The sequence below is a fragment of the Balaenoptera musculus genome, chromosome 16, assembly GCF_009873245.2.
Source record: "Balaenoptera musculus isolate JJ_BM4_2016_0621 chromosome 16, mBalMus1.pri.v3, whole genome shotgun sequence".
NCBI classification, from domain to species: Eukaryota; Metazoa; Chordata; class Mammalia; order Artiodactyla; family Balaenopteridae; genus Balaenoptera; species Balaenoptera musculus.
In genome coordinates, this window is record NC_045800.1 from 47917946 (window position 1) to 47944682 (window position 26737).

Consider the following 26737-nt stretch of genomic DNA (forward strand, 5'->3'; position numbering starts at 1 on the left):
AGAACCTCGCTAAATGATTAATTCATGAGTACTTTCTGTTATGATCTGTATTATCCACCATTTGCCATTTTCTTTTTCTTGTTGGTGTTTGTTGTTGTAGGTACCAGCAGACAGGTGTTAGGTGGCTGTGGGAATTGCACTGCCAGCAGGCAGGAGGAATTCTGGGAGACGAAATGGGATTGGGCAAGACCATCCAGATAATTGCCTTCTTGGCAGGTCTGAGCTACAGCAAGATCAGGACTCGTGGTTCAAATTACAGGCAAGTGCTCCTCTGCAGACTGTCAGTCTGTGGAGCTCAATTAATATTTCATCAGATGTATTGCTGTGGAGGAGGGTCTTGTGAATTATTGATGACATTTCAATTACAATATTCCTTTAATTCTTTTAGTGGGGGACATCAAAGGAAAATTTTTACGAGACAATGGAGCTGTAGGGCAGGAGAAATTAAACATGTAACACTTTTAATGAATTCCAGGCATTGATGCTTCATTTTGCAGATGAGCCCCACTAGATATTTTGGGTCAATACAGTGTCTAAGGTTAGCTTCTACAAATGGATTGTTTACAAACTCAATTATGTTAATATCAGTAGTTTACACAATATGGAATTTTAAATTAGACATAATACCTTTAGTTCCACTTATTAAATTTTACATTAAAATATTTGTTCTGGCAGGAGACCGGGGGAGCATTACAGTAAGTACAAAGTCTATTCATGGGGAAAGTTGAAGCTTTGGAGAATTTCCTTTATAATCATTACGCGTGATAGCTTTTATAGATAGTGCTTTTTTTTTTTCTAATGAAGCTACGTATTTGTCTGCTCACTATGCTTTCTACTTCCTCTCCTAGTCTTTAATAATTTTATATAAATTCTAAAGCCAAAGCCTAAGTGACTGTAAAATGGTACAAAAATATTTTTAGGTTGTAATCTTTATTCTCTTTAGGAATTTAAATAAACTATTAAAACTTTAATATTCTGAAAGAATAAGCATTTAAACTGCGTTTGTTCTGTGTGGTAGGACTGAAATAGTTTATCTTGAAATCCAGTGAGCTTTTCCGTATTTAAGCTGTAAATTGACTTTTTATGTCAATCAGTATTGGTAAAAATAATGCTAGGTAAATTATGTGGGATCTTTAATCTTGAGCCCAGGTGATCCAAGATCTCCTTGGATTCCAACAGGCTGACCTAATGAGTACCAGCAAGATACTTACCAGGTGCTTGTGTCCTGGAAACCTCAGGCACTCACAAGATGTGATTTGGCGATCCCTTTAAAAGAGTGTCAGTGTGCCTGCAGGCAGCAACAGCAGAGAGTTACTGCCCCACACGCTGGTTCATCGTCAGAGAAATGTTTACAGGAGAGCCAGATACGAACCGTAAACTATTGAGTAAAGAACTTTTTTTTAAATCTTCAAAGTCTATTGCTTTGCTTTTATTCCGTACTCTTTTCATTAATTTAGCAGATCAACACTTACCGGGAGCAGTACTTGAAGTTTTAGAATATTTTAGAAATACTTATATAGCTGTAGGAAGGGAAAAATGTATTTGGAGATTTTTAAATACTAAATGTTCCGTTATTATTACATGGAAGTTGTGTTGAAGCAGAGTTTTTTCTTCAGATATTGGAATTCTATTACATTTCATGTGAAAACATTCCATCCCAGTGGAAAAGTCAGAGTTGAAAATGGGCATTTAGTGTTTTCTTATCTATGTATGTCATTAGTTCACCATTTAAAAAATGCTTTCTCTGTTCTAAATAAGCTTTTTGGTCGGCTTGGCTCTGCACCTCTTGTTTTTTTTTGTTTTGTTTTGTTTTTGTTTTTGTTAACTAGAATGCCCTAAGCTGCCCTGGATAGTTTCTAAGACTGTCTTTCTTTCCTTAAATGATTTCTGGGATTTTCTTATCTCCCATCTCTTTTCTTCCCTTCCTATTACCATGAAACTTGTGTGGAATCTAATATGCTGGGCCTAGGAAACCTAAAGTCATCCCTGCAGTGTAGTTTTGGTCAAAAAATTAAAACGTGCTCTCTCGAGTGATGACAATCCTACTAGGAGTGAAGTGAGGGCTAATAATGAGCAGCAGCTGTAATCAATTAACTATCAATGCGCAGCTCCTCTTTTCCATAATGAAGTAGTGTGGCATGTTGGATTATAGCCCAGATCGTCTTTATTAAAATAGTATTGGTAGAAGTGGCTTTCCAGAATGCAGTTATATATCAGCCAAACAACTGAGCTCTTTATGAATAGAGGTGTACGGAGGAGCTTGGTCCCTTCCACATGCATGTGCCAGAGCAAATTGTATGACAGTTTTCTCACAATTTCGTAATATGTCCTCCTCTGAAACTAGATGAACTCGGAGTCCTCCTCTGTGTTTATGTCCGAAAGAAAATAGCCAGATGAATAGTCAAACGAAGTTCTGCATGAGCCAGCATTGCTTCATGGGCTATGTACATTTCCTCTGAACTCTTGCAAGCTGTAGATTTTGGGGCCCTAATTTGAGATGGTCTTAGTGTTGTAATTTTAAGGTCAACGATCCCTGAAACCATGGAAGTCTCTGGGATACCAGGAAGGAATTTGCTGGTAAAAGAAGTTTTTAATTTTTTTTTCTTTAATGTGTTTTATATGTGTGTTTTTAAAAAAGAGGGAAAAGCATATTTACATTTACATGTGGTTAATAAACATCTATACTAGTTGTTGTGTTCCCAGTTGTATTGTATACACTACCTTCTTTTCACTTTGCCATTCATATTATAATGATAGGCCCCCTGAATTTTGTGATGGAGAGGAAATAAATTATTTACCTTTCAAACTTCAGTTAATACTTTGAAGTCTTGGATATCATTTAGGAAATTCCTAGTTACAAATAAATGGCCTGAAAAAGTTAATAAACTTTCAAAGGTAAATGTTTTTACTTTGTAATTCCTGGTAAGTTCAAGGCTACGAATGGCAGATTTCCATCCTGCAGGTTGAAATATTTGACCATTGGAGCCATTGGCTTGTTGTAAACTCATTAGGTAATCAGTGATAATCAGAGATGAAAAGAATTGTAGCCAGTTTGGTAATTGATGCTAATCACTCTAGTACATTTAGCCTTTTCTTACACTCATCTCACGGGATTGAGGGTTGGGAAAGGGTGGTGCAGTTGAAGTGACTGTTAATGGGTTTGATTGCCCCTTCTGTGGTTCAGGGACGATCTAGGTCTGCTCCTAGATTCCCACTCTGTGTGAAAACCTCTGTAATCTTCTAATAGACAGAGTGGCAGAAATTAAAGGGCATAATAATGCCAGATGGATGTTCAGCCAGAATAAAATATTGGCCTTAAATGACATTGTAGCAGTTGGCAGAGAGCGTGTTATAAAAAGAGCAAAAATACTTTATAACCTACAAAAGCATATGTACGTATTTATGTTTATTTGAAAGTGAATTTGTTTCTAAATATTTTAGATAGGTTTTGATTGGTTGTTTCCTAATCCCTGCTAAGTGCATATTGATGATAACTCTCTTTAATTCCCCTCGGAGGATATAAAGAAGTTGGTGCGTTTAATCCTTTTAGAAAGGAATATTGTCAAGGAAGGGGCCAGGGCAGAGTCATGCTCTCCCCAGGGAGCTTGAGGGGGCTCTTGCATGGGCCCTGCCCTTGGGGAGGGGCAGAGCATGGCTTGGGAATTCTTCAGGAAGTGTCAGCACCTGGCTTCTTGCAATCTGAGCCCATGCTGTGGAGCAGAGGGGGCAGGGGCAGTGACTATAGCTGGAGGTTGGGAGGATTTAGAGTAGGTGGAGGCATTTTGTTACATTGGAGTATTATAAGGGTAAGCCTCATTTAGGCTGTGGCTTGTTTTTCTACTAGAACTACAAGGTATTTTTCAGTTGTGCAGATTATTTTTAATATTTCAAGTACTGTGTGATTTACTCTAGTTTACAAAAAATTTTAAGTTCAGGAATCATTTATTGAACTGTAACAAGAAAATAAAAATCACCCAGGATCCCCTAACTCAGAAATAATCTCTTTTAACGTTTCAATACAACTTCTTCCAACCTTTAAAAAAAGTTTTCATTTAATAAAGCCATTATTTGTTCATTACCTCCTGTGGTCTAGACATTGAGATCATTTGAAGAAGAGGCTGTCCCTGTACCCTGAAGGACCTTAGGAAGGATCTAGCAAACAATTACAATAAGGGTGATATGCGTTATGACAGGGTTAATGTGGGATCCTAACTAGTGTGGATGCACCAAGGAAGGGTCCTTGACCTACCTGGAGAGAAAGGGACGGGAAGGGAAGAAGCTGCGGGCTGATGGACAGGTGGCTAGGAGAAGAGGGCAAGAAGGGACAAGGTGAAGGCTAAGAGGTCAGAGGAGTATGCACTTTGTAGGAACTGAAGACGGTGCTGGTGGGGGAGTGCTGAACCACCAGGCCAGTGTCGGGGTAGGGGCCCTGAGAGAGGAGAGGCTGAAGAGGTGGGCCGAGGTCAGATCCTCCGGCTCTCATATGCTAGGGTGAGGTGTTTGGACTGGTTCGAGAGCAGGGGACAAACATGAAAAGGCTCTTAAGCAAAGGGATGAGGTGTTTAGAGTTTGCTTTCTTGAAATGATCGTCCTAGAAAGTGCAGTAACCCAGGTAAGAGATGATAGTGGCCAGAAGTGGAGTGTTAACAGTGTAGATGGAGAGACAGGGTAACTTTGAGAGGGATTTAGGAGGTAGATGTGACATGAACTCAGTACAGGCTGGATACGGTGGAGAACAGGAGAGGGACAGAGGCCCGGATTTCCAATTGGGGTACCTGGAGAATGGGTGACGGTTCTTTCCATTGGATTAGGAAGCATGGTAGGAGGGCCAGGTGGAGAGAGGATGACGTGTGGTGCCGTGGGGACATCTGAGTGGAGAGATCAGCCGGCAGTTGGACATCCAGGCATATGGTACTTTGGAGTTCAGGAAGGAGATTGGGGCTGGAGACCTAGATGTGCATCATCAGTGCAGAGACAGTAATTGAAACTGGGAGTTAATGAGATAGCATGGGGAAAGTGTGTGCAGTGGATCTAGCTTCAGATATTCAGTATCCTCGTTGGGCAGAAAAAGGTAGGGGGCGGAGAAAGACAGTTTAAAAGGTGCCAGTGACTCTGCTCCAGGATGAGTGAGAGGTAGGCCATGTGGGGCTCCAGTGTCCTCTGTCAGTCTTGGCTCCCAGTTGCCTCTGGTGGCATGAGCTGAGTGTGAGTCTAGTGTTGAAGACTATTCCCATAGTTAGTTTGACTTTTGCTTAGTTTTCATTTCATTGATACCCATCTCCTTAGCAGGACTGAGGATGAAGCAGCTCCAGTAGTAGGAGCATTGATGTAGCGGGGGTATGGGCTCAGACCAGAAAAGGGACACCTGTTCCGTGGTAACAGGAGGGAAGGAAGGCTGGATGGTACTGATTCAGTCAGGTGCCTACGGTGTACAGTGGATCAGGATTTTTTGACTTCAGGTAAAAAAATCCTGGCCTCAAATTGGGTTAAATGTTCACATCCCTACAGAGGGGGTAGGTTGTAGACACAGCATGATCAGAAGCAGCCCAATGATGTCATCAGGGGCCCGGGTTCTCCTGATGCCAATTCTTCTTGTGGTCATAAGATCTCCTTGCACTGTATTTCCTTGTTCACATGCAACAGGAGAGACCAGGAGAGGAAACTCTCCCGGACCTAGAGTGTAAGTCCTTCCTTAACCATGAGCAAGCCAGTCTTCCCACGCCCCTCAGTGGACTGGTGATTGTCGCCAGGGGAACACTGTGTGCTGACAGGCCGCAGACAAACTATGATTCTGGCTTGTCCCCTCTTCGCCCTAGCCAGACAGTGGTCAGAGTCCCATCGAGTACATGTCTGGGAAGGAAGAGGGGATACCTGCACAAAACTGTGGTTCTGTTCGGAAGGAGAGCGGGGAGGTGTGGATGTTGAGAGAGGGGGCCATGACCAGTTTACTGGCTCCCTATATGTAAGTGAATTGGGGTGATTCCATAAGTAATTTGGTTTTTTAAAAGACTTACGGGCATCTTCCAGATTTTAAATATTCTTCAAAGACGATTTTAATGGTTATATTATATTCCATCTTATTTAACAAACCCTAATAGTATTTACTGTATTCTGTTCTAAGCACTTTATAGATGTTGGTTTCATCTTCATATAAATGGTATGATCACTACTGTTATTATTCTTATTTTAAGATGAAAAGCTGAGGTTCCGTTAGTGTGTGCAGAGCTGGGATTCAGACCCAGGCAGTGCTCCTAACCACCAGCCTGTGCTGTAGTAAAGATGGTTTATTCAGCCCTTCTCTTACTTACAGACGTTCAGGCAGCGCCCACGTTTTCCACAGTATAAATAATGCTACAGTATGTATCGCGGTACACAAATGTTTGTCTTGGGATCGCTTGGTCAACATGCGACTCTTGTTAAAGCTCTTGCTGCGTAGTGCTCAGCTGCTCTACACAAGGACTGAGCAGCTTGCCTTCCGTTGGCCTGGGCTTTCCGGGAGAAACGGTCACTGGGATGCTCACCCACTTGTTTTTTATCACGTGGAGAAGAGAGCAGCACCATGTAGTGGAAGAGCAGGCTGCAGCAGTCAGAAGACCGACTTGAGGCGTTGCTCCATCTCCTGGTAACCATGGGGCCTCGGGCACACCAGCCTTCAGCGGCCCTGAACACTGCAGGATTTCTGTCCTGCTTGCTTCTCGAGGCTGTGAGATTGGTTGAAATCTTGTGGGTGAAAACTCTTGGTAGACTATAAAGCTTCACACCAATTGAAGAAACTCTTATGTTCACTTAGGTTAAGATATACTGTATAATGCCTTCACTAATCTGGAAGAAGAGAGAAAAGTATTTTTGTTAGGTAATTTTTGTTTGATTTTTTTTTTTTTTTTTTTACTTTACTATAGACATTATCTTTTGATGTATAGTAGCTGGTGTTTCCTCTTAATACCTGCACTCACTAACTGATGAATGGGATTGTAGGGATTTCACTTGGTGGGTTTCATCCTCAATAGCTTTTTCTTTAAAGAAAATATCAGTAAATTTCCAAAGCTAGGATTTTCTTTTTTGAGCTGTTAAGTTTTTGTTTGTTCTTTTTTGTTTTTTTGGCAGTTGATCATCCATATGCTGTCCTTCATGGTTGTCTTTTCTTCTTGGACATTTTGGGTGCAGGTTCGAGGGGTTGGGTCCGACTATAATTGTCTGTCCGACGACAGTGATGCATCAGTGGGTGAAGGAATTTCACACGTGGTGGCCTCCATTCAGAGTGGCAGTTCTGCACGAAACTGGGTCCTTTACCCACAAAAAGGTAACATTACAGTATTTCAGAATCTTTTTGCTTGTTTTAAAGCCCTCTATTTTACATAATTGTTTTTGCTTTGATCCATTTATTTATTAAGTGTATGTTCCTGTGTTTCTTTCTTGCATTTAAACTTACTGTTATTGATTTAATTTAGAGCTCTGTATTTTTAAAACAATTATGAATGCAGGCTTTATCATTCTAACAGTTCGTGGTGGTGACATGTTCTTGTCCAGTGAAACACAAGCCTGATACCCTGAGTGGGACCAGAAATCAGGGGGCTTATGCAGCAGTTAACTGGCTGGATTTGGGGCATTAGTGGCTTTAAACGGTTTTAGGAAAGTAGGTACAAAATGTGATGAAATAACTCTTAATTGATAAATGAATTTGTTAACATGCTTTTAAAATGTGTTTTAAATGAGCAAAAGAACAGCCTGCCATTTTGTAATTTGTACTGTTGCCTTTCAGTTTAGTTGTTTTTTGTTCTCTGAATCGTTGATTACCATTTAAGTCTAATCACTGTTCTTTGAAAGTTGCATTTTCTCACTTACTTGTAGTTTTACCCACATTATCAAAAAGGAGGTTTATCATCTGTTCTCCTCTGGGTAGCATAGATAGGTTGTATTATGCTTTTTTAATTCTCATGTCTGTCTACCATCTAGACTGTAAGCTCTGCAGGGTGGAGACTATGTCTTCATCATTTTTGTATCCCAAGGGCCCTATAGACAATAGATAATAATTACACATTTTCACTGTGGGTTTGCAGGTTTTACTCTGTAGACAAGAAGTGGCAGTTTGTTATGAGTTCTTTCTATTCTGAGTTTCACAGGTCTTGAGTGAGGTCTCTGTGCCCCCATGAAAGCAGTGCCAGCTGAGAGAGCTGTTGAATGTTTGCCTCGCTCAGTTAAATACGTGTGAGCCACTAAACTCCAGTGTCTTTATAATTCTGCCAGTACCCCCTTTCCTCCAAATTCCCATTTTGTTCATGGTCATGAGTAAGCAGAACTTTTGATAAAATTGAATCAGGAGTATCTATAATTTGGTGGCTCAACTTTGGTGAGATGGAATCTTGCTTTTACTAGCTATTGTTAAAAACAGCATACTTTGCCCTGAATTTTAAATGATAAATAGAAAACAAATGAGTTGAAATAATTAATGAAGTGGGATAAACGCTGCAATCAAAACAAAAAAAAAACAGTGATTTTTTTTTTCAGCAGCATGAAAATAACAGCTTAGATTGTTTTTCTAGTCAGACTAAATTGTTGTAACTATCCTGTCATCATTCTTGTAAAACATTTTTGATTCCTTTTTTCACTTCCATTGTCTATTGACATTTCTTAATATTTTGTATTGCAAAGTCTTGTACTAGGATTCATTAGTTGATGAATGTCTTCAAAAGGCAAATTTTTCACATGTTCCTTCTTATCCTTTTATTTTCTTTTGTGCTTTTTCTTTTACACCTTTACCATATCATGGCTCATTTGAGTTTCTTCTGTTATTATAGCCTGAAGAACAACCTTCATGTAAATGAAATACATTGACTCATGAATGAAAATAGAATTGACATTGGTCAGTGTCTCTGTTGGTGAGATTTGCTTCCTTAACTTGCTTAGAGGGCAAACAATTATTTCACTTTTGTTTACAGTGATTTGCACCTTCTGAGGTGTCTGGTTATGCACAGACACATGCATATATATGATTGTTCATAATTTTTTTAGTACTTAATGGTTTACCAAGAACTTTAACTTGAAGTTTCTTACTTAACTTTTGAGGAAAAGCAGTAGACTTGTGTTTTTACTCTGACTCTTAACTCTTTGGACGGTTCCTTTTTCATTATAAAGTATCTCAGATCTCTAAAGATGTAAGCTGTTATGCAAAAGATCAAAAAGATGTTCTTTCGCATCTTTCAAACCATACTCTTCACTTAGAGACACAATCAGTTTATTATTAATATTAATATCAGTTTATTATTTGTGATGACGACATATTGAAAACGTGTTAGTTCCTCTGCACAGGCCTTGTTATAACACTTCCAAGATCAGAACTCTGACTTCTGGATTAAAAGACTGAGTGGCATTTGATCCCTTTGCTCCTTCCTTTTGTATTTGTGTGTACAGATCTTTTTTACCACTCCATGCACACCTGTTGGCTTATAGGTGTGTGTTAGATTGCAATAGAGTTTACATTTCTTAATCACATTTCAAATATTCTATCAGTGCTGGTCTCTCCTTTAAGCCAGCATGTAATGTCTAACTTCCTTTCCATCCTTACAGGCTGAAATTTCTTTTTTCCATGGGGGGACTTTCTGTGCCCACCAGCTGTCCTGTCTAAATGTATTGATAGTAGCAGCACTCTGGTATAGGGTTATTCAGTGCTGGAGAAAATAGGGAAGAGAAGAGAATTTCTCTTTGGAAAACTTAAAAAAGTAATAATGCCAGAATTATTCTGCTTATCATTCAAATAGATTATTTTTATTTTTCTAATGATTTGTTGTAGCTGGTAAGATGTAAAACTTTGAAATTTTGGAAGTTTTTCATTCAGAGAAGAGCTATCAAATGATCAAACAATTTCTAAATGGAGATCATCTATCATTTTCCTTCCCTAAATTGCCTTTTAGCTTCCCACCTCTCTCACCAGGTGATCCTATATTATCTTTGTTAATATTCTCTTTGGTTGAAAGCATAATTTTGAATTATCAAATGCACACCCAGCAACCTTGCAAAAAAATATGTGGCTAATATTTTCAACCAAATGATCAAATCAGATAAAGACATTTTCAGGCTCTGAATCTCCTTTAATGGTCAGTCGAAATCTCATTTACTAGGACTCTAAGATTATCCTTTTCTCATGTTTTATGATCCCTTTTTTCTAATGGAGAGAAACTTGATATGTAAGTTGATTAATATTTATTTGTTGAATAACTATAAACATAACATTGCAGGATTAGGATTCCAAATCCTATTAGGATTCCAAAAAATGTATATGATGTTTTTAACTGATCTTGAAAAGCTAATCATTTTGTTGGGGAAAGAAAATATATGAAAAGATAATAAAAGAAGGCAGTTTTGTAATTCTTATCCCATAACTCACAGCAGGGGGTGGCAACTTTAGCACTGTGTTGTAAAGTTTACTTAATTATTAAGGACCCTTTTTTCAATTTGTTGGAAGATGTGTAATGAGAAATTTCTTGCTTATGTTCTGAAACAGTTGTCACTTTGTAGCTCTCCCACCTTTCCCTGCCTTGTAGGATATAGTAATTCTGTGGAATAGTTTTGATAATTCAAAGAGATTATCATTTTGATCCATTCATGGTATTTAGAGGCATAGGATTAGGAAATGTGACAATGGCATAAAGGCATAGATTTTATAATTACCAAACCAGGGTTGGAATCTTGGATCTGCCATCTTATAGCTTTGTGACCTGGCGCAAGTCACTTAGCTTTTCTGAGCCTAGTTTGATCTCCTGAAAATGGGTTATTTTTGGTAATATTTTGAGGATTTGTTGGGTTAATATGTGTGCACAATAAACTTAGTATGGTCCCCAGCATACAGTGTTTACTCAGGTAATTCCTACAATTAGAAATGAAGAATATGGTAGACACCTTCATCTCAGTACTTGAGAAAAGATGCTCTGACATTTCTGATTGATTCAATATAAATATATTGGAGATAGAAGGTTCACACCTACTTTATCAAAAATATTCATAGTCATTCACGTCTAGACCTTTCTCCTTCGTGTCTAGATTCATTGGCCCCAAAATGATACGGTGAAATACAATGTTAAAATTCTTTTTGGGAAATGCAAGGTGTGACTAAAGAACAGACCACAGGAAAACATGGCCATCTGATGCAACTACCATCACATGTTCTTTAAAAAGGCCCGTTTTCTGAAACACTAGCGTAAAAAGACTTGGCTTTTTAAAAAGCTGGAAGGGAGACAAGTAAAAACATAACAAATAAAAGTAGAAAAGGGCCACATGGTCCCTCAAGCATCCTAAATATTTTAGACCCACTCCAGGTACACAAATTACAACACAATGTGATGTAGTTCCCATTAACTTTCGAGATGGTGTATACACCTGATACAAGAAATGATAGATGCTATGCTTGGTCTTTGAGGGATATTGTAAAATTATGTTGCTGGAGCCCTTTTTTCTTCATTGTCAGCACAAATCCTTGTTTATTAAAGATTTAGCTTGAAGGAAATTTTAATTAATTACAGGTGCAGTAAATCCTGCCTGGGAAGCTGCCGAGCTGTGTTTACCGTGAATGGCCTTCATGTGCCTGTGCTCCACTCTGCTCTGCCTGCTGCCTGACAGTGTGATTTATGGCTGTTGTTTTCTACCAGTCCACCGTTTGCCCTCTAGGAGGGATTGGTCTCCTGAGCCTCCATAATAACAGCAGCACTTTCACAGACATCTTTTAATGACAACAGCACTGCATTCAGTAAGGCAGGCTAATTGCAGATGTACCCTATTAATTGCAAAAACTAGGAGAGGTTACATATTTTACAAGCTTTTAATTTGAAACCGCCCGAGATGATTTGTCTTAAGTGTTTGGATAGAGACGTCCATAATATTCAACAATTCACCATTATTGAAACTCCGGTCTCGGCAGTTATAGAATTCTGAGATTGAATCAGGTAAAAACAAATAGTCTTAGATGTGTTTTTACCCAGTGGCTGTTAAGTGGAGGTTATGTTTTCAACGTGAACATTAAAAAAATTTCTTACTCTTTTTATAAAAGCATCTTTGATTCTTATCATCATACATCTTTTTGAATATGGTAGAAATTTTGTATTTCTATAGTTAACGTTACAGAATTTTCCAAATAAACTTCAATTCTTAGACATGTCAAAGAAGCTAAACATCACTCTGGTGGTATGTATTTGAGAGGCATGGCATCTCGTTTGTTTAACTGTGGTAAAGTGATGTCCAAAATCCAGGGTGGCGTTCCTTGGAGGGTAGTGGAATGGCTGTGGGGAGTCACTGCATCTAGCAGTTAGGAGTTCCAGGGTCATGAGCAAGTAGATCCACATGGGCAGGGTTTGGCTGTGATCCAGCAGACATTTTATAAATGTGAGTGGTAATTTCACTTCTGCTGTATTTCAGGCCCCAAACAGTTGTCGTTGTTTTACTCCCATTTCTCTCTGGGCACATAGCTCTGTGCCTGGAGTAGCACAGGGCACAGGGCATTCCTGTGTGTCAGTTTGCTGTCGTTCCACGCCCTACCTGCTTCATGACTTCTGGCAGCCACTGCTGTCCCGGGAGGAGGAAGAGATGGGGATAGAGTTGGGATAGCTGCCTGCCCAGAATCTCAGTGGAAAATTCAGATGTGGAGGAGCTGTTGAAATCAGCTCTGGCTTCTAAAAGTCTCAGGACTGGTGGGATGCGTTCGAGGTGGAGCAGTGCATCTCCGGACAGCCTGCTTTTCTTCACTGGACACTGGACACTAGCCACCATGGCAGAGCCGGTGGCAGTGGAATAGCCGTGTAGTCAGGGAGAAGTGGGTAAGGTGAGGCATGGGAGAGTCTATACGTGTGTTTGTAAGGCTGTGAGCCTTGAGGTATTTAATGCTGCATTCATCATAAGGTAAAAAAAAAAAAAAAAAAGTCAGGAAATGGTTAAATCAGGTGTGGCCCTCGATGTAGTATTGCGTAGGCACGGAAGATCATGAATAGGAAGATGGCAAAACAATATTATGACCTGAGAAAAGTTCCTCTTTTCCTCTTTCAAAATTTTCTTGGCCATTGTTACACCCTTTTATATTCTATTGAATTAAAAAATATTTTAACCCTTGTTTATTAAGATAATATTTTTTAAGATGTTGAATTTTATGAAATTTGTATGACTATGATTACATGAATTATTGTATTTGTTTTCCTAATACTTAGCTATTCTTCTATTTCTGTGATGCCTTGTTAGCTTCATATAGTGCTAGATTTTATTTATAAAGTAATGAATCTCTAGTTGGGGAGTACACACACTGTGTGAGTATGTTGCTTCTGTCAGTTTTGAAAACAGAGCTTTGCTAGCCTTCTATCTTTTTCTGTATTTTGGAACCGTTTAAATAACAGGATTGATTCCTACTTCACTCGTAAAACCCTTTAGGTCTAGTAGACTTCTGGTGGGAAAACCATAACATCCTTTTCAGGTCCTTCCGTATTGGTCTGATTGGTTTGTCTCATTTTTCTTGGGTCCATTTTGGTAATGTTCAGATTCTCTGTCGAAGTTCAGATTCTTTGGCATTGGATTGCACGTGGCATTGGCTAACATTTTGTGTTCTCTGCCTCTGTGGTGACTCCTTTAATGTTTTTCATGCTGCCCATCTGAGTCTGTTCTTCGGGCTGACTTTCCAGAGGTCTGTCTGTTTTTTGGTCTTTTCAAAGAGTTACTTAGTTTTTTTTTTTTTATCAATTCTACCAGGTTTTGTCCTTAAGCTTCACTAATTTTTGTTTTTATCTTACTGTCTCACTGTCTTTATTTAGCCAATTGTATTGGCTGCTTGGTTTGATTTCAGCCTCAGTAGGGTGTGGGGAATGAGTATCTTTGTGTGGGTTAAGACTCTGCTGAGAGCTATTAAAAGGAGCTCACTGATGGAGAGACTCAGATGCTTTGGATCCTAACTATAAACTTTTAGTTGCCTTTAGTCTTCCTCTGTCTCTTCTGACTGTTGAACTCTGAGAAGCTGTGGCCGTGTCCCCTGCCGGCTGTGGATGTGCCACTTTGCCAGCACAGCTCTAAGGGCTGTGCCTTGGGTTCTGGTGCAGTGCTCCGGGCAGGCAGGTAAAGGCCTGGCTCTTCTCTCTAGTGTGTCGTCTCCTTAAAATACAAAAGAAGCACTCCTTTTCCTGTTCACTTCTTGTTGTCTGATGTTTGTATTTCTGATCCTGCCCTGTTTTTGTTTGCATTTCCTTGGGATAATATCTTTAATAGTTCCCATACTCTTAACTCTCAGCACCAGTCTAGTTTGGGTAGCATCTCTTAAACACAAGGCCAGGTTTTGGCTGTACTTTACTAGTGGAAAGGGTCACTGCTGACAGCCCACTGTCACGTGGAGACCCTGACATAAATGTTAGGTCTGAAACCAGCTATCTTATTTTCTGTTTATTGTATTTTCTGCTTTTTATATTTTCTTAATTCTTTTTCTGTTTCCTATTAGAAAATTTTCTATTCCTATATCTGTTTTTTTCCTGATAGTTCTACAGTCTATCACTTTTCTGGTATTTATGCTGAAGTAGCAACTATTAATCAATAAATGGGCTTAAATTTTTTATGAATGTATTTCAATCTGTTTTTCTGTCCTGATAAAGAATTGAACAGTATTCATCACCTGTGCCCCATTCTACCATTGATAAGGTGGGATTTTTAGTACACTCTTAATTTCCCCTGTTCTCACTCTAGGTTTTGTTAAATTAAACTGGAATTATAATCATGCAAAAATACATCCCTTTTTATATTTTAGATAATTTCATAACAGTTTCATTAGTACTTAAAACAATGTTTTAATATTAATTATTGTTTTAATAATTTAAGAATGGTAGGTATATTACATGTAATCTTCCCTTAAAAATATTTTCTTTTATAGTAAAGTAAGAGGCAGTGTTGCCTAATATTTAGTTAATATTAGCTTTGGAGTTGGCTGCTTTTCTATGCTCAAATCCTAGCACCACTTTACCAGCTATGTGACCTGATAACATTATTTACTATCTCTAAGCCACAGTTTTCCTCTCTGTAAACTGGGGGTAAGGACCTCTGTCCTCTCTCACAGTTGCTGTGAGCACTCAGTCTGTGATGAGCATGGGGCGGGGAGCTCTGCTGCCTGCTCTTGTGCAGAGTGCGGGGTCCTGAGCACCTTTCTTCTCCCACCAGGGAAAGGAGCTGCATTCTTTTAGTGACCGCACCCCTGCACCGGCTGGAGGTAGCATGCTGTTCTTAGGCCATCTCTTGCTGGTTTATTTTCTGTCCTTGCCGAGCTAAAGGTGGAATTTGTTATTTTTTTCTGTCAAGCATGACTGCTAATTTGGATCAATGCAGAATTCCAGGGTCTTTGCTTTCCCCCTAGAATTATGGAAAGATTTGCCCTTCGTTTTCTGACATATTTAGTGTTGCAGAAAAGATATCCAACACAGGTAGTCTTTTTCCTTTGCAGGGAATCTTTTTACAGTCTGTTTTGTTCTGGCTAGAAGCTACAGCATTTTCTCGTTTTCCCTTGTTTTTGGGATTCAGACATCTAACAGGTTTGTACGCAGGTGTATGGCCGTTTCGGTGTTTTGTTCTATACACTCTAGTCTCTCCTCAGAAGTTTTTTCTATCATTTTTAAAATCACTTCTTTTATATCCTTTGTACTCTGTCCTACTTGAATTCATGTTATACATCATTAGAGCTCCTGGATTTGTCTTTCTTGTCTCCTTGGCTTTTCTCTCATTTTCTTTCGTTTTATAAAAAAACGTTTTCCATCTACCGTGTTGTTTTCAGTTTAACAAGGATTGACACAAAGGATGTTTTGGAAAAATAAAAATTGGGTAAGTGTTTACATGTTATACGTTTTTCTGGTCTTCTTATGAGCCCTCCTCCCCCACAGTAGTGGACATACTAGTCAGTGTTTACGACTTACAGATTAATGAAACATAAACTTCACTGCTGATAATGTATAATTCTGTTGTATGTATTATGTTTGTGTACATATTTATAAAGTGCCTTAGATTGCATCATGATTGAAAGGTTGATTTTTTTTTTTTTAATTTTTAAACATTTTATTATATTTATTTTTGCTTCCAGTTTTATTGAGATATAATTGACATACAGCACTGTAGAAGTTTGAGGTGTACAGCATAATGATTTGAGATACATACACATGAAATAATTATCACAGTAAGCTTAGTGAACATTCATCCCCTCATATAGATACAAAATTAAAGGAATAGAAAAAAATTTCCTTGTGATGAAAACCCTAGAGTTTACTCTCTTAACTTTCATACCTAACATACAGGAGTGTTAATTATATTTATCACGTTGTACATTACATCCCTAGTACTTAGCTTATAACTGGAAGTTTGTACCTTTTGATTGCCTTCATCCAATTCCTCCTCCCCCCCATCTTCCACCTCTGGTAACCGCAACTATGATCTCTTTTTCTATGAGTTTGTTTTTGAAGTACAATTGACCTATAACACTATGTTAATTCCTGTTACACAACATAGTAATTCAATATTTCTATAGGTTTCAAAATGATCTTCATGATAAGTCTAATTATTATATGTTGCCATACAAAGATATTGCATAGTTATTGACTGCATTCCCCCGCACTGTACATTTCACCCTTGACTCATTTATTTTGCAACTGGAAGTTTGTACCGCTTAATCTCCCTCACCTATTTCTTCCCTGCCCATCCCCTGTTTGTTCCTGGTATCTATGGCTACTTCATTCTTTTCTTTTTCTTTTTTTTTAACATCTTTATTGGAGTATAATTGCTTTACAATGGTGTGTTAGTTTCTGCTGTATAACAGAGTGAATCAGCTATACATATACATATATCCCCATATCTCCTCCCTCTTGCGTCTCCCTCCCACCCTCCCTATCCCACCCCTCTAGGTGGTCACAAAGCACAAAGCTGATCTCCCTGTGCTATGCGGCTGCTTCCCACTAGCTAGCTATTTTACATTTGGTAGTGTATATATGTCCATGCCACTCTCTCACTTTGTCCTAGCTTACCCTTACCACTCCCCGTGTCCTCAAGTCCATTCTCTACGTCTGCGTGTTTATCCCTGTCCTGCCCCGAGGTTCTTCAGAACCATTTTTTTTTAGATTCCATATATATGTGTTAGCATATGGTATTTGTTTTTCTCTTTCTGACTGACTTCACTCTGTATGACAGACTCTTGGTCCATCCACCTCACTACAAATAACTCAATTTTGTTTCTTTTTATGGCTGAGTAATATTCCATTGTATATATGTGCCACAGCTTCTTTATCCATTCATCTGTCGATGAACACTTAGGTCACTTCCATGTCCTGGCTATCGTAAACAGAGCTGCAATGAACATTGTGGTACATGACTCTTTTTGAATTATGGTTTTCTCAGGGTATATGCCCAGTAGTGGGATTGCTGGGTCATATGGTAGTTCTATTTTTAGTTTTTTAAGGAACCTCCATACTGTTCTCCATAGTGGCTGTATCAATTTACATTCCCACCAGCAGTGCAGGAGGGTTCCCTTTTCTCCACATGAAAGGTTGATTTTATTTATTTATTTTTTTGGCCATGCCACGTGGCATGTGGGATTTTAGTTTCCCGACCAGGGATTATACCCGTGCTCCTTGCATTGGAAGCGGGGAGTCTTAACCACTGGACCACCAGGGAAGTCCTTAAAAGGTTGATTTTAAGAGTCATACTCATTTAACTTCTTATTTAAAACTGGCTTTACCATTTTGTCATCATTTTAGGAGAAACTAATTCAAGATATTGCTCATTGTCATGGGATTTTGATCACTTCTTACTCCTACGTTCGACTGATGCAAGATGATATTAGCAGGCATGACTGGCACTATGTGATCTTGGACGAAGGACACAAAATTCGGAATCCAAATGCTGCCATCACTCTTGCTTGCAAACAGGTGTGACCTCTTATAACAAGGAGGGTTTCCAGGTGGATAATATTTAATTGAAAATAAACTCTGCTTTTAGTAACAGACTTATTGAGTCTTTCCTTGTGCGTTTGCATAAGGAATTTGAAATACACATTTTGCCTTAATGCAGAACACTTTTCATTCTTGCACTTAATCATGTTTTCTAAAATTCTAATTGTTCACATTACTTGATGTCTCTTGTAGGGATCAGTTGTTAGAATGTAACCAAATCCAACTCTAGTCCATAGTCTTCAGCTTGAACAGTAAGAAAAATTCTCCCCTATATATATATTTTTTAATCTATGTGTAATTGAAGAATTAAAGTTGCATAAAATGTCTACGTTTTAGAGGAGACTAAAATAATACGTAGTTGTGTTAAATAATAAGATTGCGTGGGAGTGTTTTGGGGTAGGGTTGGTGATCATCTGCTACAAGGTGAATTTAACAGAAAAGTCCTTGCTTTCCCCGAACAGTTCCGCACGCCTCATCGCATCATCCTGTCTGGCTCACCGATGCAGAATAACCTCCGTGAGCTGTGGTCACTCTTTGATTTCATCTTCCCGGGAAAGTTGGGCACGTTGCCTGTGTTTATGGAGCAGTTCTCAGTCCCCATCACCATGGGGGGGTATTCAAATGCCTCCCCAGTACAGGTAATGTATCAGGCAGGTGACACTTCTGGTATTTTAATATTTAAAACGTTCCTACTAAATACTATACTTTGTAGCCAAGTCATTCAGAATGTAAGGGAAATGACCAAGCTTATAAATTAGTATCTGATAAAAACCACAAAATTATTTTTGCTTGATAGCACATAATTTTCCAGATGAGTTTTTAAAAAATCATGTAAAATATTCAAGAGCAGTCAGAAATTATGAGATAAGAGTGAGTCACTTCTGGACAGCATATAATAGTGCAAATTGGGTAGTGCATCTTATAAAGTACTTTACAAGCTTAGAAAAGGGGACACCAGGGAAGACTTAACAAGACCTATACCCTTTAACCTGATCCTGGGAAAACAGGCTGGGAAAAGTGGGACATTCTAGGTTAGAGCAACAGTATGAACACAGCCACTCTGTGTGACCACGAGCAGCGAAGAGACACGCTTGACTGGACTGGAGATGCTTTTGGGGGAGTTGCAGGAAAGCTGTGGATGCCGGCAGTGGGGGCCTTGAAGGGAGGCAGGAGCCCTTAGGCAGGGAAGAGCCATTGAAGGTGTTTGAGCAGGAGGCTGGGAGCAGGCTGTTCTTGGAGGGTTACTCAGGCTGCAGGTAGTTGTGGGAGGGAGGTTGGCATTGAGGGACCTGCGGGAATCGTTGGGGGTGAGGGTGATGAGAGCCTGGACCTAGATGTGGGTGATGGTCCTGAGAAAGCAGGTCCAGAGCAAGAGTCCCAAGTGGCGTTTTCTAGGCAGAACAAACAAGATGTGGAGGTTGATAAGATAAAGGAAATTGGTGAGGGGGTGGTGAGCTTGCTGCAGCAGACCCTTGAGGTTTCAGGCCTGGTGACTGGTAGAGTGCGGTTGTCACAGACAGGAACGTTAGGAGGTGAGGCCAACTGGAGGGCGGTTCATGGCATTTGGGGGCAGGCTCCAGCCTCCATGAGAGGCTGGGTCTCTGCACAGCTCTCAGGTGGGGGCCTGTACCTGCCAGGTTATGACTGAGCCAGAAATAAAATACATAACTAGAAAAATAATTTTAGACCTTTAAGATTAGAGGACTGTCAGAAACCATTTTAATACCTTTAAAATTTTGAGATGGAATGATTCTTGATTTTTAACTTTTATGAGAGCTCTCTTCCTCCACTGAATCCCCGTTATCCTTCATGTATCCTGTTCTTTTTTTTTTTTTTTAACTCTTTATTTTGGAATAATTTCAAACTTAACAGAAAGTTGCAAGAATTGTAAAAAGAATGCCTAGATTCCCTAATTGTTAGCATTTTGCTAACATTTTGCCATATTTGCTTTATCTTTCCTTCCCTCCCTCCCTCTCTCTCTCTCCCCCCTCCCATATATACACACACACACACACAGACACACACACACACACAAATTTATACTTTTTTTTTTCTGAATCATCTGAGTAAGTTGTAGACACGATGCCCCTTTTCTCCAAATCCTTTAGTGTATATTTCCTAAGAACAGGGATGTTGTCTTACATAACCATAGAATAAACATCAAAATTAGGAGGAAATGTAACATTGACGTAATTCTGTTATCTAATCTATTTGTCATTCACATTGTGCAAGTTGTTCCAGTAATTTCCATGTCTCTTTAGTCTCCTTTAATCTGAAGCTGTTCCTCTGATCTTTCTTTTGCCTTCATGACTTGACATTTTTGAAGACTACAGGCCTATTATTTCATAGGGTTTGTTTTCCATTCTTTGTGATTGGAATCAGGTTATACCTTTTTGGCAGGAGTATCACAGAAGTGACCTGTCTTTCTCAGTGCTTTACTCGTATCTGGAGGCACATGCTGTTGCTTTGTCCCTTCATCGGTGGTGGCCTGATTACTGGGTAAGGTGTTGTGTGTCAGATTCCTAAACTCTTTGAAGCTACCACTTCTCCTTTATAATTAATAAGTCATTTATGGGGGAATACTTGGAGGCGGTGCAAATATGGTCTGTTTCTTCCTTGAAGTCCTTGTTTCAGAAGTTTGTGCACTTATCTTTTTTCCCTTTTTAGACTGTAACGTCCTTGGGAGCAGAGGTACTGCTTTTATTCGCTCCTTTTTGTTTTAAGTCCATAGTTGCCATGAAATAGAGAATCCCAAGAAGATAGTCTGTCAGCAGATATTTTGTGTGTCAGGCTGGGGCTAAAATGATGAGAAACGGCTGACAATCAGAACCTTCCCTTGAATAGCATTCCTGGTCCAGTGGAGAGTGTGCAGGGGGGAAAGTGGTAAATAAACAGATGATCACAGTATAGGGTAATGAAGACTGTGCTCAGGGGAGATAGCCAATAGCAGAGCTTGTGGGAGTCAAGGCAGGCTTCCTGGGTGAGGGATGATTAGGACCTAAAAGGCTGAGGAAGGTGAGGGGGAAGAACATTAACTACCCAAAACATGGACTGCCTCTTGGATTTGTACATTAAGCCTGTGCAGGGGATTTTAGAACTGAAAAGAACCCGAGGAGTCATCTAGTTGAGCCTCCTCATTTCATGCTCAAGGTTATTGAGACTGAGCATTTTGGTGACTTGCCGGAGGTCACTGGGCTCTGGAAGAGGCAGAACTGGGGAGGAGTTATCACTCTGCCTCCTCAGGAATAGGAAGGAAGCGTGAGCGGGCTCAGCAAGGTGTCCACTTTCCATAGCAGTGGGGAGGTGGAGTAACGGAGGAGCACAGTTGGATCCCCACCGTGCGTTTTTACTCACAGAGAGACCGACACAAGAAGCAGAAGGGAATTCAATATAGAATTGGCTCGAAAGTTGGACTGGAGAATGTGGCGTGACGTCAAAGCTAAAATAGGGTTTCTTGGTCTTCCCTGCTCTCACATCCCCACCCCAGTTTAGAGCTTAAGATCTTCCTCTGGGGAGAGTGGGGTGTGAGAAACAGACCCGTCCCCAGCCACTCTGAGCTCCAACCCTTGCAAGTTCAGCACAAGTGGGCTGGGGGCGGGCGGACTTTCCAGAAGGGTAGACGGGCAGGAGAGAGCGAGCTGCCAGGCCACTCGCCAGCCCAGCCCTGGGTTTCCAGCGCCATCAGCATCTCACTCATTCTTCGAGAGGAGAGAAATGGAGATAGACACGAGCATGTGGGCAGAGTTTCCTTCACATGCTGTATATATTTTTAGGAAGATTTTAAATAATGTACTTGCTTCCTTGGTAGGACTGCAGTGTCTTGTTAAATTTTGAAATTTATCTCAGCATTACGAGCCATAAAATGTACCTGATTATCATCTTCAGGTAATTTTTATCAATGTCTTAATGATACATTTACAGGGTTACCTGTAACCAAAAGTCGTTGATGAATGGAGTTTCTTTGTTACTGTTTGCTGGTCCAAGTAAAACTGTTTTTATGTTTAGACATACAAGATATACACACATACATGACATACATGTATACAGACTTGAGTGAGGTGTTCTTAGGGTCTTTTAAGGTGTTTTCTTTTTTACCATGTTAATTTTTTAACGTGAATTTTTCTGTGTTTATTCAGGCTCTTTTTATTATTCATTTTGCTGAATAACTTTCTTAAATTTAAGCTTTGGTTGGAAATTTTCTTGTTCCATTAAATAGTGTTTACTAAGTTGTTAAGCCTATTTAGATTTTTTTCAAAGTATCAATAATTTATTGAATTCTGTGTTTGCCTTTAAGTGAATTGCAGAGAGAGTGGTTTCCTGCACTGTGGGTCTTTGTTTTTCTCTGGACAGTTAATACCCATCTCATGTGGCTGTGCTCCATTACAGAGCCATATGCTGCATTTTAAGGCTGGAGTGACCTTTCATTTCTGGGATCATAGGGCTTTTCTTGAACTTACTCTCTGAGTCTCCTGTGGGCAGTAATCTCTGCTTATTATCTGCTGTTCCCCTTGCTGCAGCATTTCCCTGAGTTAGTGTTTGATCTTCTGTCTTGCGGAGTAGCAGTTCCTTTGTGGCTATTGGAGAGTACAAGATTATAAACTGAGATTTGTTTGAAAGCAGTTTTTTTCCCTAGAGGGGGTCAAGCACTGAATAAATCTCCACTTTAGGGTTTAACTATATAATAATAATTAAATAGAGGTGGAACAGGGCACAAAATTACCAGTTGTTCTTTCGTACATTTTGGTTAATGAGAAGTTTCATTTTGTTTTGTTTTTTTACTGATGATATTATTATGAAAGCTACTGCGTCCTGGAGTATATGGAACTTAAAGTTTTACAAACCATTTTCCTACTGTTTCCAACAATTTTGTACGACCATTGGTCATTGTTTTAAAACAATTTTTTTAAGCATTGGAATCAATTGAGAGGTAAGAACAAATGCATTCCTTAGATATACAGTAATTGTTTCCCCTTTTCTCTTATTAAAGGTTAAAACTGCTTATAAGTGTGCATGTGTTCTACGAGATACCATAAATCCATACCTACTGCGGAGAATGAAGTCGGATGTCAAAATGAGCCTTTCTTTGCCAGATAAAAACGAACAGGTCTGTAAATACAGGAATTATCAAAACATTCCTAAAGCACAGGTGTACCTGTCATTCACCCTGCTTTTCACACACAGAACAGGTGAGGCTAACAGGTGTGGTCTCTGGTGCTGTGGGGCAGGCTAGTCTACAGCTGTATATACCTGCCTACGATAGGTGAGCCTGCTGGGCTCAGGAGTGACTGGAGGGCGGGGAAGTGGAGGTGGTCATTGTGCACGTCCTTTCAGGGAGTTTTCCCCCTCAGTTTTTTTTTTTTTTTTAAATTAATTTATTTATTTTTGGCTGCGTTGGGTCTTTGTTGCTGTGTGCGGGCTTTCTCTAGCTGCGGCGAGCGGGGCCTACTCTTGGTTGCGGTGCGAGGGCTTCTCATCGCGGTGGCTTCTCTTGTTGCGGAGCACGGGCTCTAGGCGCGCGGACTTCAGTAGTTGTGGCTCGCGGGCTCTAGAGCGCAGGCTCAGTAGTTGTGGCGCACGGTCTTAGTTGCTCCGCAGCATGTGGGATCTTCCCGGACCAGGGCTCGAACCCGTGTCCCCTGCATTGGCAGGCAGATTCTCAACCACTGCGCCACCAGGGAAGCATCCCCCTCAGCTTTTGGAGCATCTAAGGTGTGGAGCACTGATCTGAGGAAGATGAGTGGGTTTTCAGATCTGGTGCAAAGATGAAAGGGTTGTCCTGGGTCCCATGTAGGGACCTACTGGTCTGAGAATAAAGGAAAACAACCAGGTGTGGCAGATGAAGAAGTAGATACATTTTACAGAGTGAACATTAGGAAATCAGGCCTGATAGTTTCAGTTTCTATTTCTGTTTTTTTGTTTTTGATGTTTTTAAGTAGAGGTTGAGACACAGGTGGCGGGTGGGTGGCTTGGGGAGAGTGAGGAGTGTTGTCACGGCCGTCTGGGTGTGAGCGGGTGCTGAGCGGGGGTCCTCTCTAGGACGCCGCCCTGGTGGGGCTGTCTCCAGCGGCACTCAGCACTTACCAGAAAAGAGTGGAGAAGGCAGGCAGTTGAGTTCTTCTTCTTTTGGAAGTTTGCAGGGCAGATGCAGTGGGTGGCAGAGGGGTAGCTGAAGGAAAATACCGTGGGTTTGTGACTAGCCGAGGAGCATAGGCCATGAAATGGTGGTGGTACCGGTCTTGGAGAAAGAGAGGAGGGTTGAGAGGCAGAACGTTGGGGGGTGAGGGGAGCGTGGGGGCATGGATTAGTAGGTGCCGTTGGGCTGGCAGGGTAAGGGGTTGTCAGAAGTGAGTCTTGTAAACTTGGGGATGGCTTAGAACTCCAGGAAAGGGAGGGGGTGTGCCAGGCAAGGTTAAGGCCCCTGGTCAGGTTTGCTGAAGTGAAGTGTGGGTTGAGGGGCTTGCGAGCTGAGATGGTCTGAGCACTCGGAGGCTGGGATGGAGGAAGTGCTGTGCACCTGGTCCTGAACTTCCCCATGAGCAGGAAGCCAGGCTTCAGGGACTCCCGGGATAGTGGGGTGGGGACCAAATGGCATGGGGACCAAAAAGTGGATGGAAGACAGAAACGGAGGGGGCTGTTGAGAGGAGGGAGCTCTTCTTTGCTCAGCTCTGAGATGTGGCTTTTTTTTGTTTTGTTTTTAATAAGAGGTACACTGTGAAAATTACATACATTGTGTTCTTTTGATGAGTACATTTTGTTAATATTTTAGTTATTTTGTTTTGTTAAGTTTTTTTTTTCAGCTCTGTTTTTATTCTCCCCCTAGGTCTTATTTTGCCGTCTTACAGATGAGCAACATAAAGTCTACCAAAATTTCATTGATTCCAAAGAAGTTTACAGAATTCTCAATGGAGAGATGCAGGTCAGCCAAATAATAGAAGCTGGAGAAAGAATTGTGGACCAAGGAAAGTGGGGGAGGAAAGGAAACTAGTACTAGTCAAGGATTCACTGTTATTACCCTCTTGAAAATATCTGGGTGTGAACCTTCACTTCATTTGAAGCCCTTCCAGAAGTAAGAGAACACACAGTTTGAGCATGCTCCCTTTTTATCTGTACTGCAGCACTGTTACACTTGAACCCAGCACTGCATGGTCTAGTGGAAGAATGCACTAGACATGACAACAGGGTCTGTAATGGTGGGTCCTACAGGGATTGCTGTTCCTATGTAGCATGTCGGGAGCAGCCCCGGACTGCTGGGGTGCGCAGAGGAAGAATTATTGTTATACATTTTTGTATAAGTAATAACATTTTAGTTATTGGCCACATTCAGCAATATATGTGGGTAAACGTCTCTTCATTAAGCACATGTAGTAAGTTTATCATCAGCTTTAGTCAAAAGCTTCATGTAAACTCTTCAACTTCTTTGTGCTTCAGTATCTTGAAGTGTGAATTGTATTTTTATTTGACATGTAAGACTTCCTTAGTCCTTGGTCCATCCTCGTTGGAGGTACAGCTGTGAGTAGCATGGGATGCTCGGAGATACACTTTCCTGCCTCCTGCATGGAGCCAGATAGAGATGAGTGTGGGTGACAAGGCTGCCTGTGTTCCGTAGTATCTACATGTTTCTTCCTCCAGATTAAGGCATTTTTGTTCTTTTACCCAGCTCTTACTATTTATTTCATCTGTCATTGGCATCTCTAGGAGGTTTTTAAATCATTCACATTTATTCATCTCTCCTGTATCTCCCCTTAACTTATCTTCACGTGTCTCCAAGTTGTGAAGCCGTAGGTGGTCTAGATCAGCACTGTCCAGTAGATAGAGAACGCAAGCCACATGTGTGATTTTAAATTTTCTAGTACTCACATTAAAAGAGATTAAAAAGCAAAACAGGTGAAATCAACTTTGATAATATATTTTATTTAGCCTGATGTATCTAAAATATTTTAATATGTAATCAAAAGTTTTAAACTAGTGAGATATTTTACTCTTTTTTGTACTAAGTCTTCAAAATTGGATATTTTACATTGGTAAACACATCTCAGTTTGGACTAGCCACACTTCACGTGCTCAGTGGCCACACATGGCTCGTGACTGCTGTATTGGACAGCAGAGATCTCCGGGAAGGAAGACAAGTTACAGATGACTCTGGGGAGTGGTGATGGGGTTCCTGCTTTGTTCAGATCGTTTATTGTTTATTTGTTTAACTGTTTACTAGTTAAAACTACCATACTCTATGATTTTTGGCTTAATTTATGATTTATCTTTTTCCACTTGAGCTTTTATACTGGTGAGTGTGACTTGAGTCAGGGGTGAAACCTGTGAAAGATTCCCTCTTGTTGGGGTGGGCGGGTGGGCTCTCTCACTTGGGGTCTCCAAGCCCTTCTGCTGCGTGAAAAGTCCTGCCCATCATTCCCATCCGTGGATTTTCCACGTGGGTATGTTTTCTGATAAACTAATGTAAAGGTAAAGGGAATTTCAACCTCTGACTCACACGTTAAAATATAGAACTTCTAGTGAGGTTCTTAGGAGTATAATATTTAAATGCATTTGTTTGTAAAATAGATAGCTAGTGGGAAGAAGTCGCATAGCACAGGGAGATCAGCTCTGTGCTTTGTGGCCAGCCAGAGGGGTCGGATAGGGAGGGTGGGAGGGAGGGAGACGCAAGAGGGAAGAGATATGGGGATATATGTATATGTATAACTGATTCACTCTGTTATACAGCAGAAACTTAACACACCACTGTAAAGCAATTATACTCCAATAAAAATGTTAAAAAAAATAATAAAATAAATGCATTTGTTAAGTTACATGAT

The 26737-nt window shown here is 40.3% G+C and overlaps 1 protein-coding gene across 5 annotated transcripts in view; it reads left to right on the forward strand.

Annotated features, from left to right (window-relative positions):
- The window catches only part of ERCC6 (ERCC excision repair 6, chromatin remodeling factor), a 70523-nt gene that overhangs the window by 35202 nt on the left and 8584 nt on the right, over nt 1–26737 (forward strand). For 4 of the 5 annotated variants that reach the window (XM_036828238.1, XM_036828241.1, XM_036828242.1 and 1 more), the window contains exons 7-12: nt 101–259; nt 7165–7300; nt 17736–17906; nt 18392–18568; nt 22918–23034; nt 24751–24846. In XM_036828238.1, the coding sequence (XP_036684133.1) occupies nt 101–259; nt 7165–7300; nt 17736–17906; nt 18392–18568; nt 22918–23034; nt 24751–24846 (856 nt within the window). The remainder of the gene's footprint in view (nt 1–100; nt 260–7164; nt 7301–17735; nt 17907–18391; nt 18569–22917; nt 23035–24750; nt 24847–26737) is intronic. The other variant, XM_036828240.1, reaches the window with a different exon arrangement.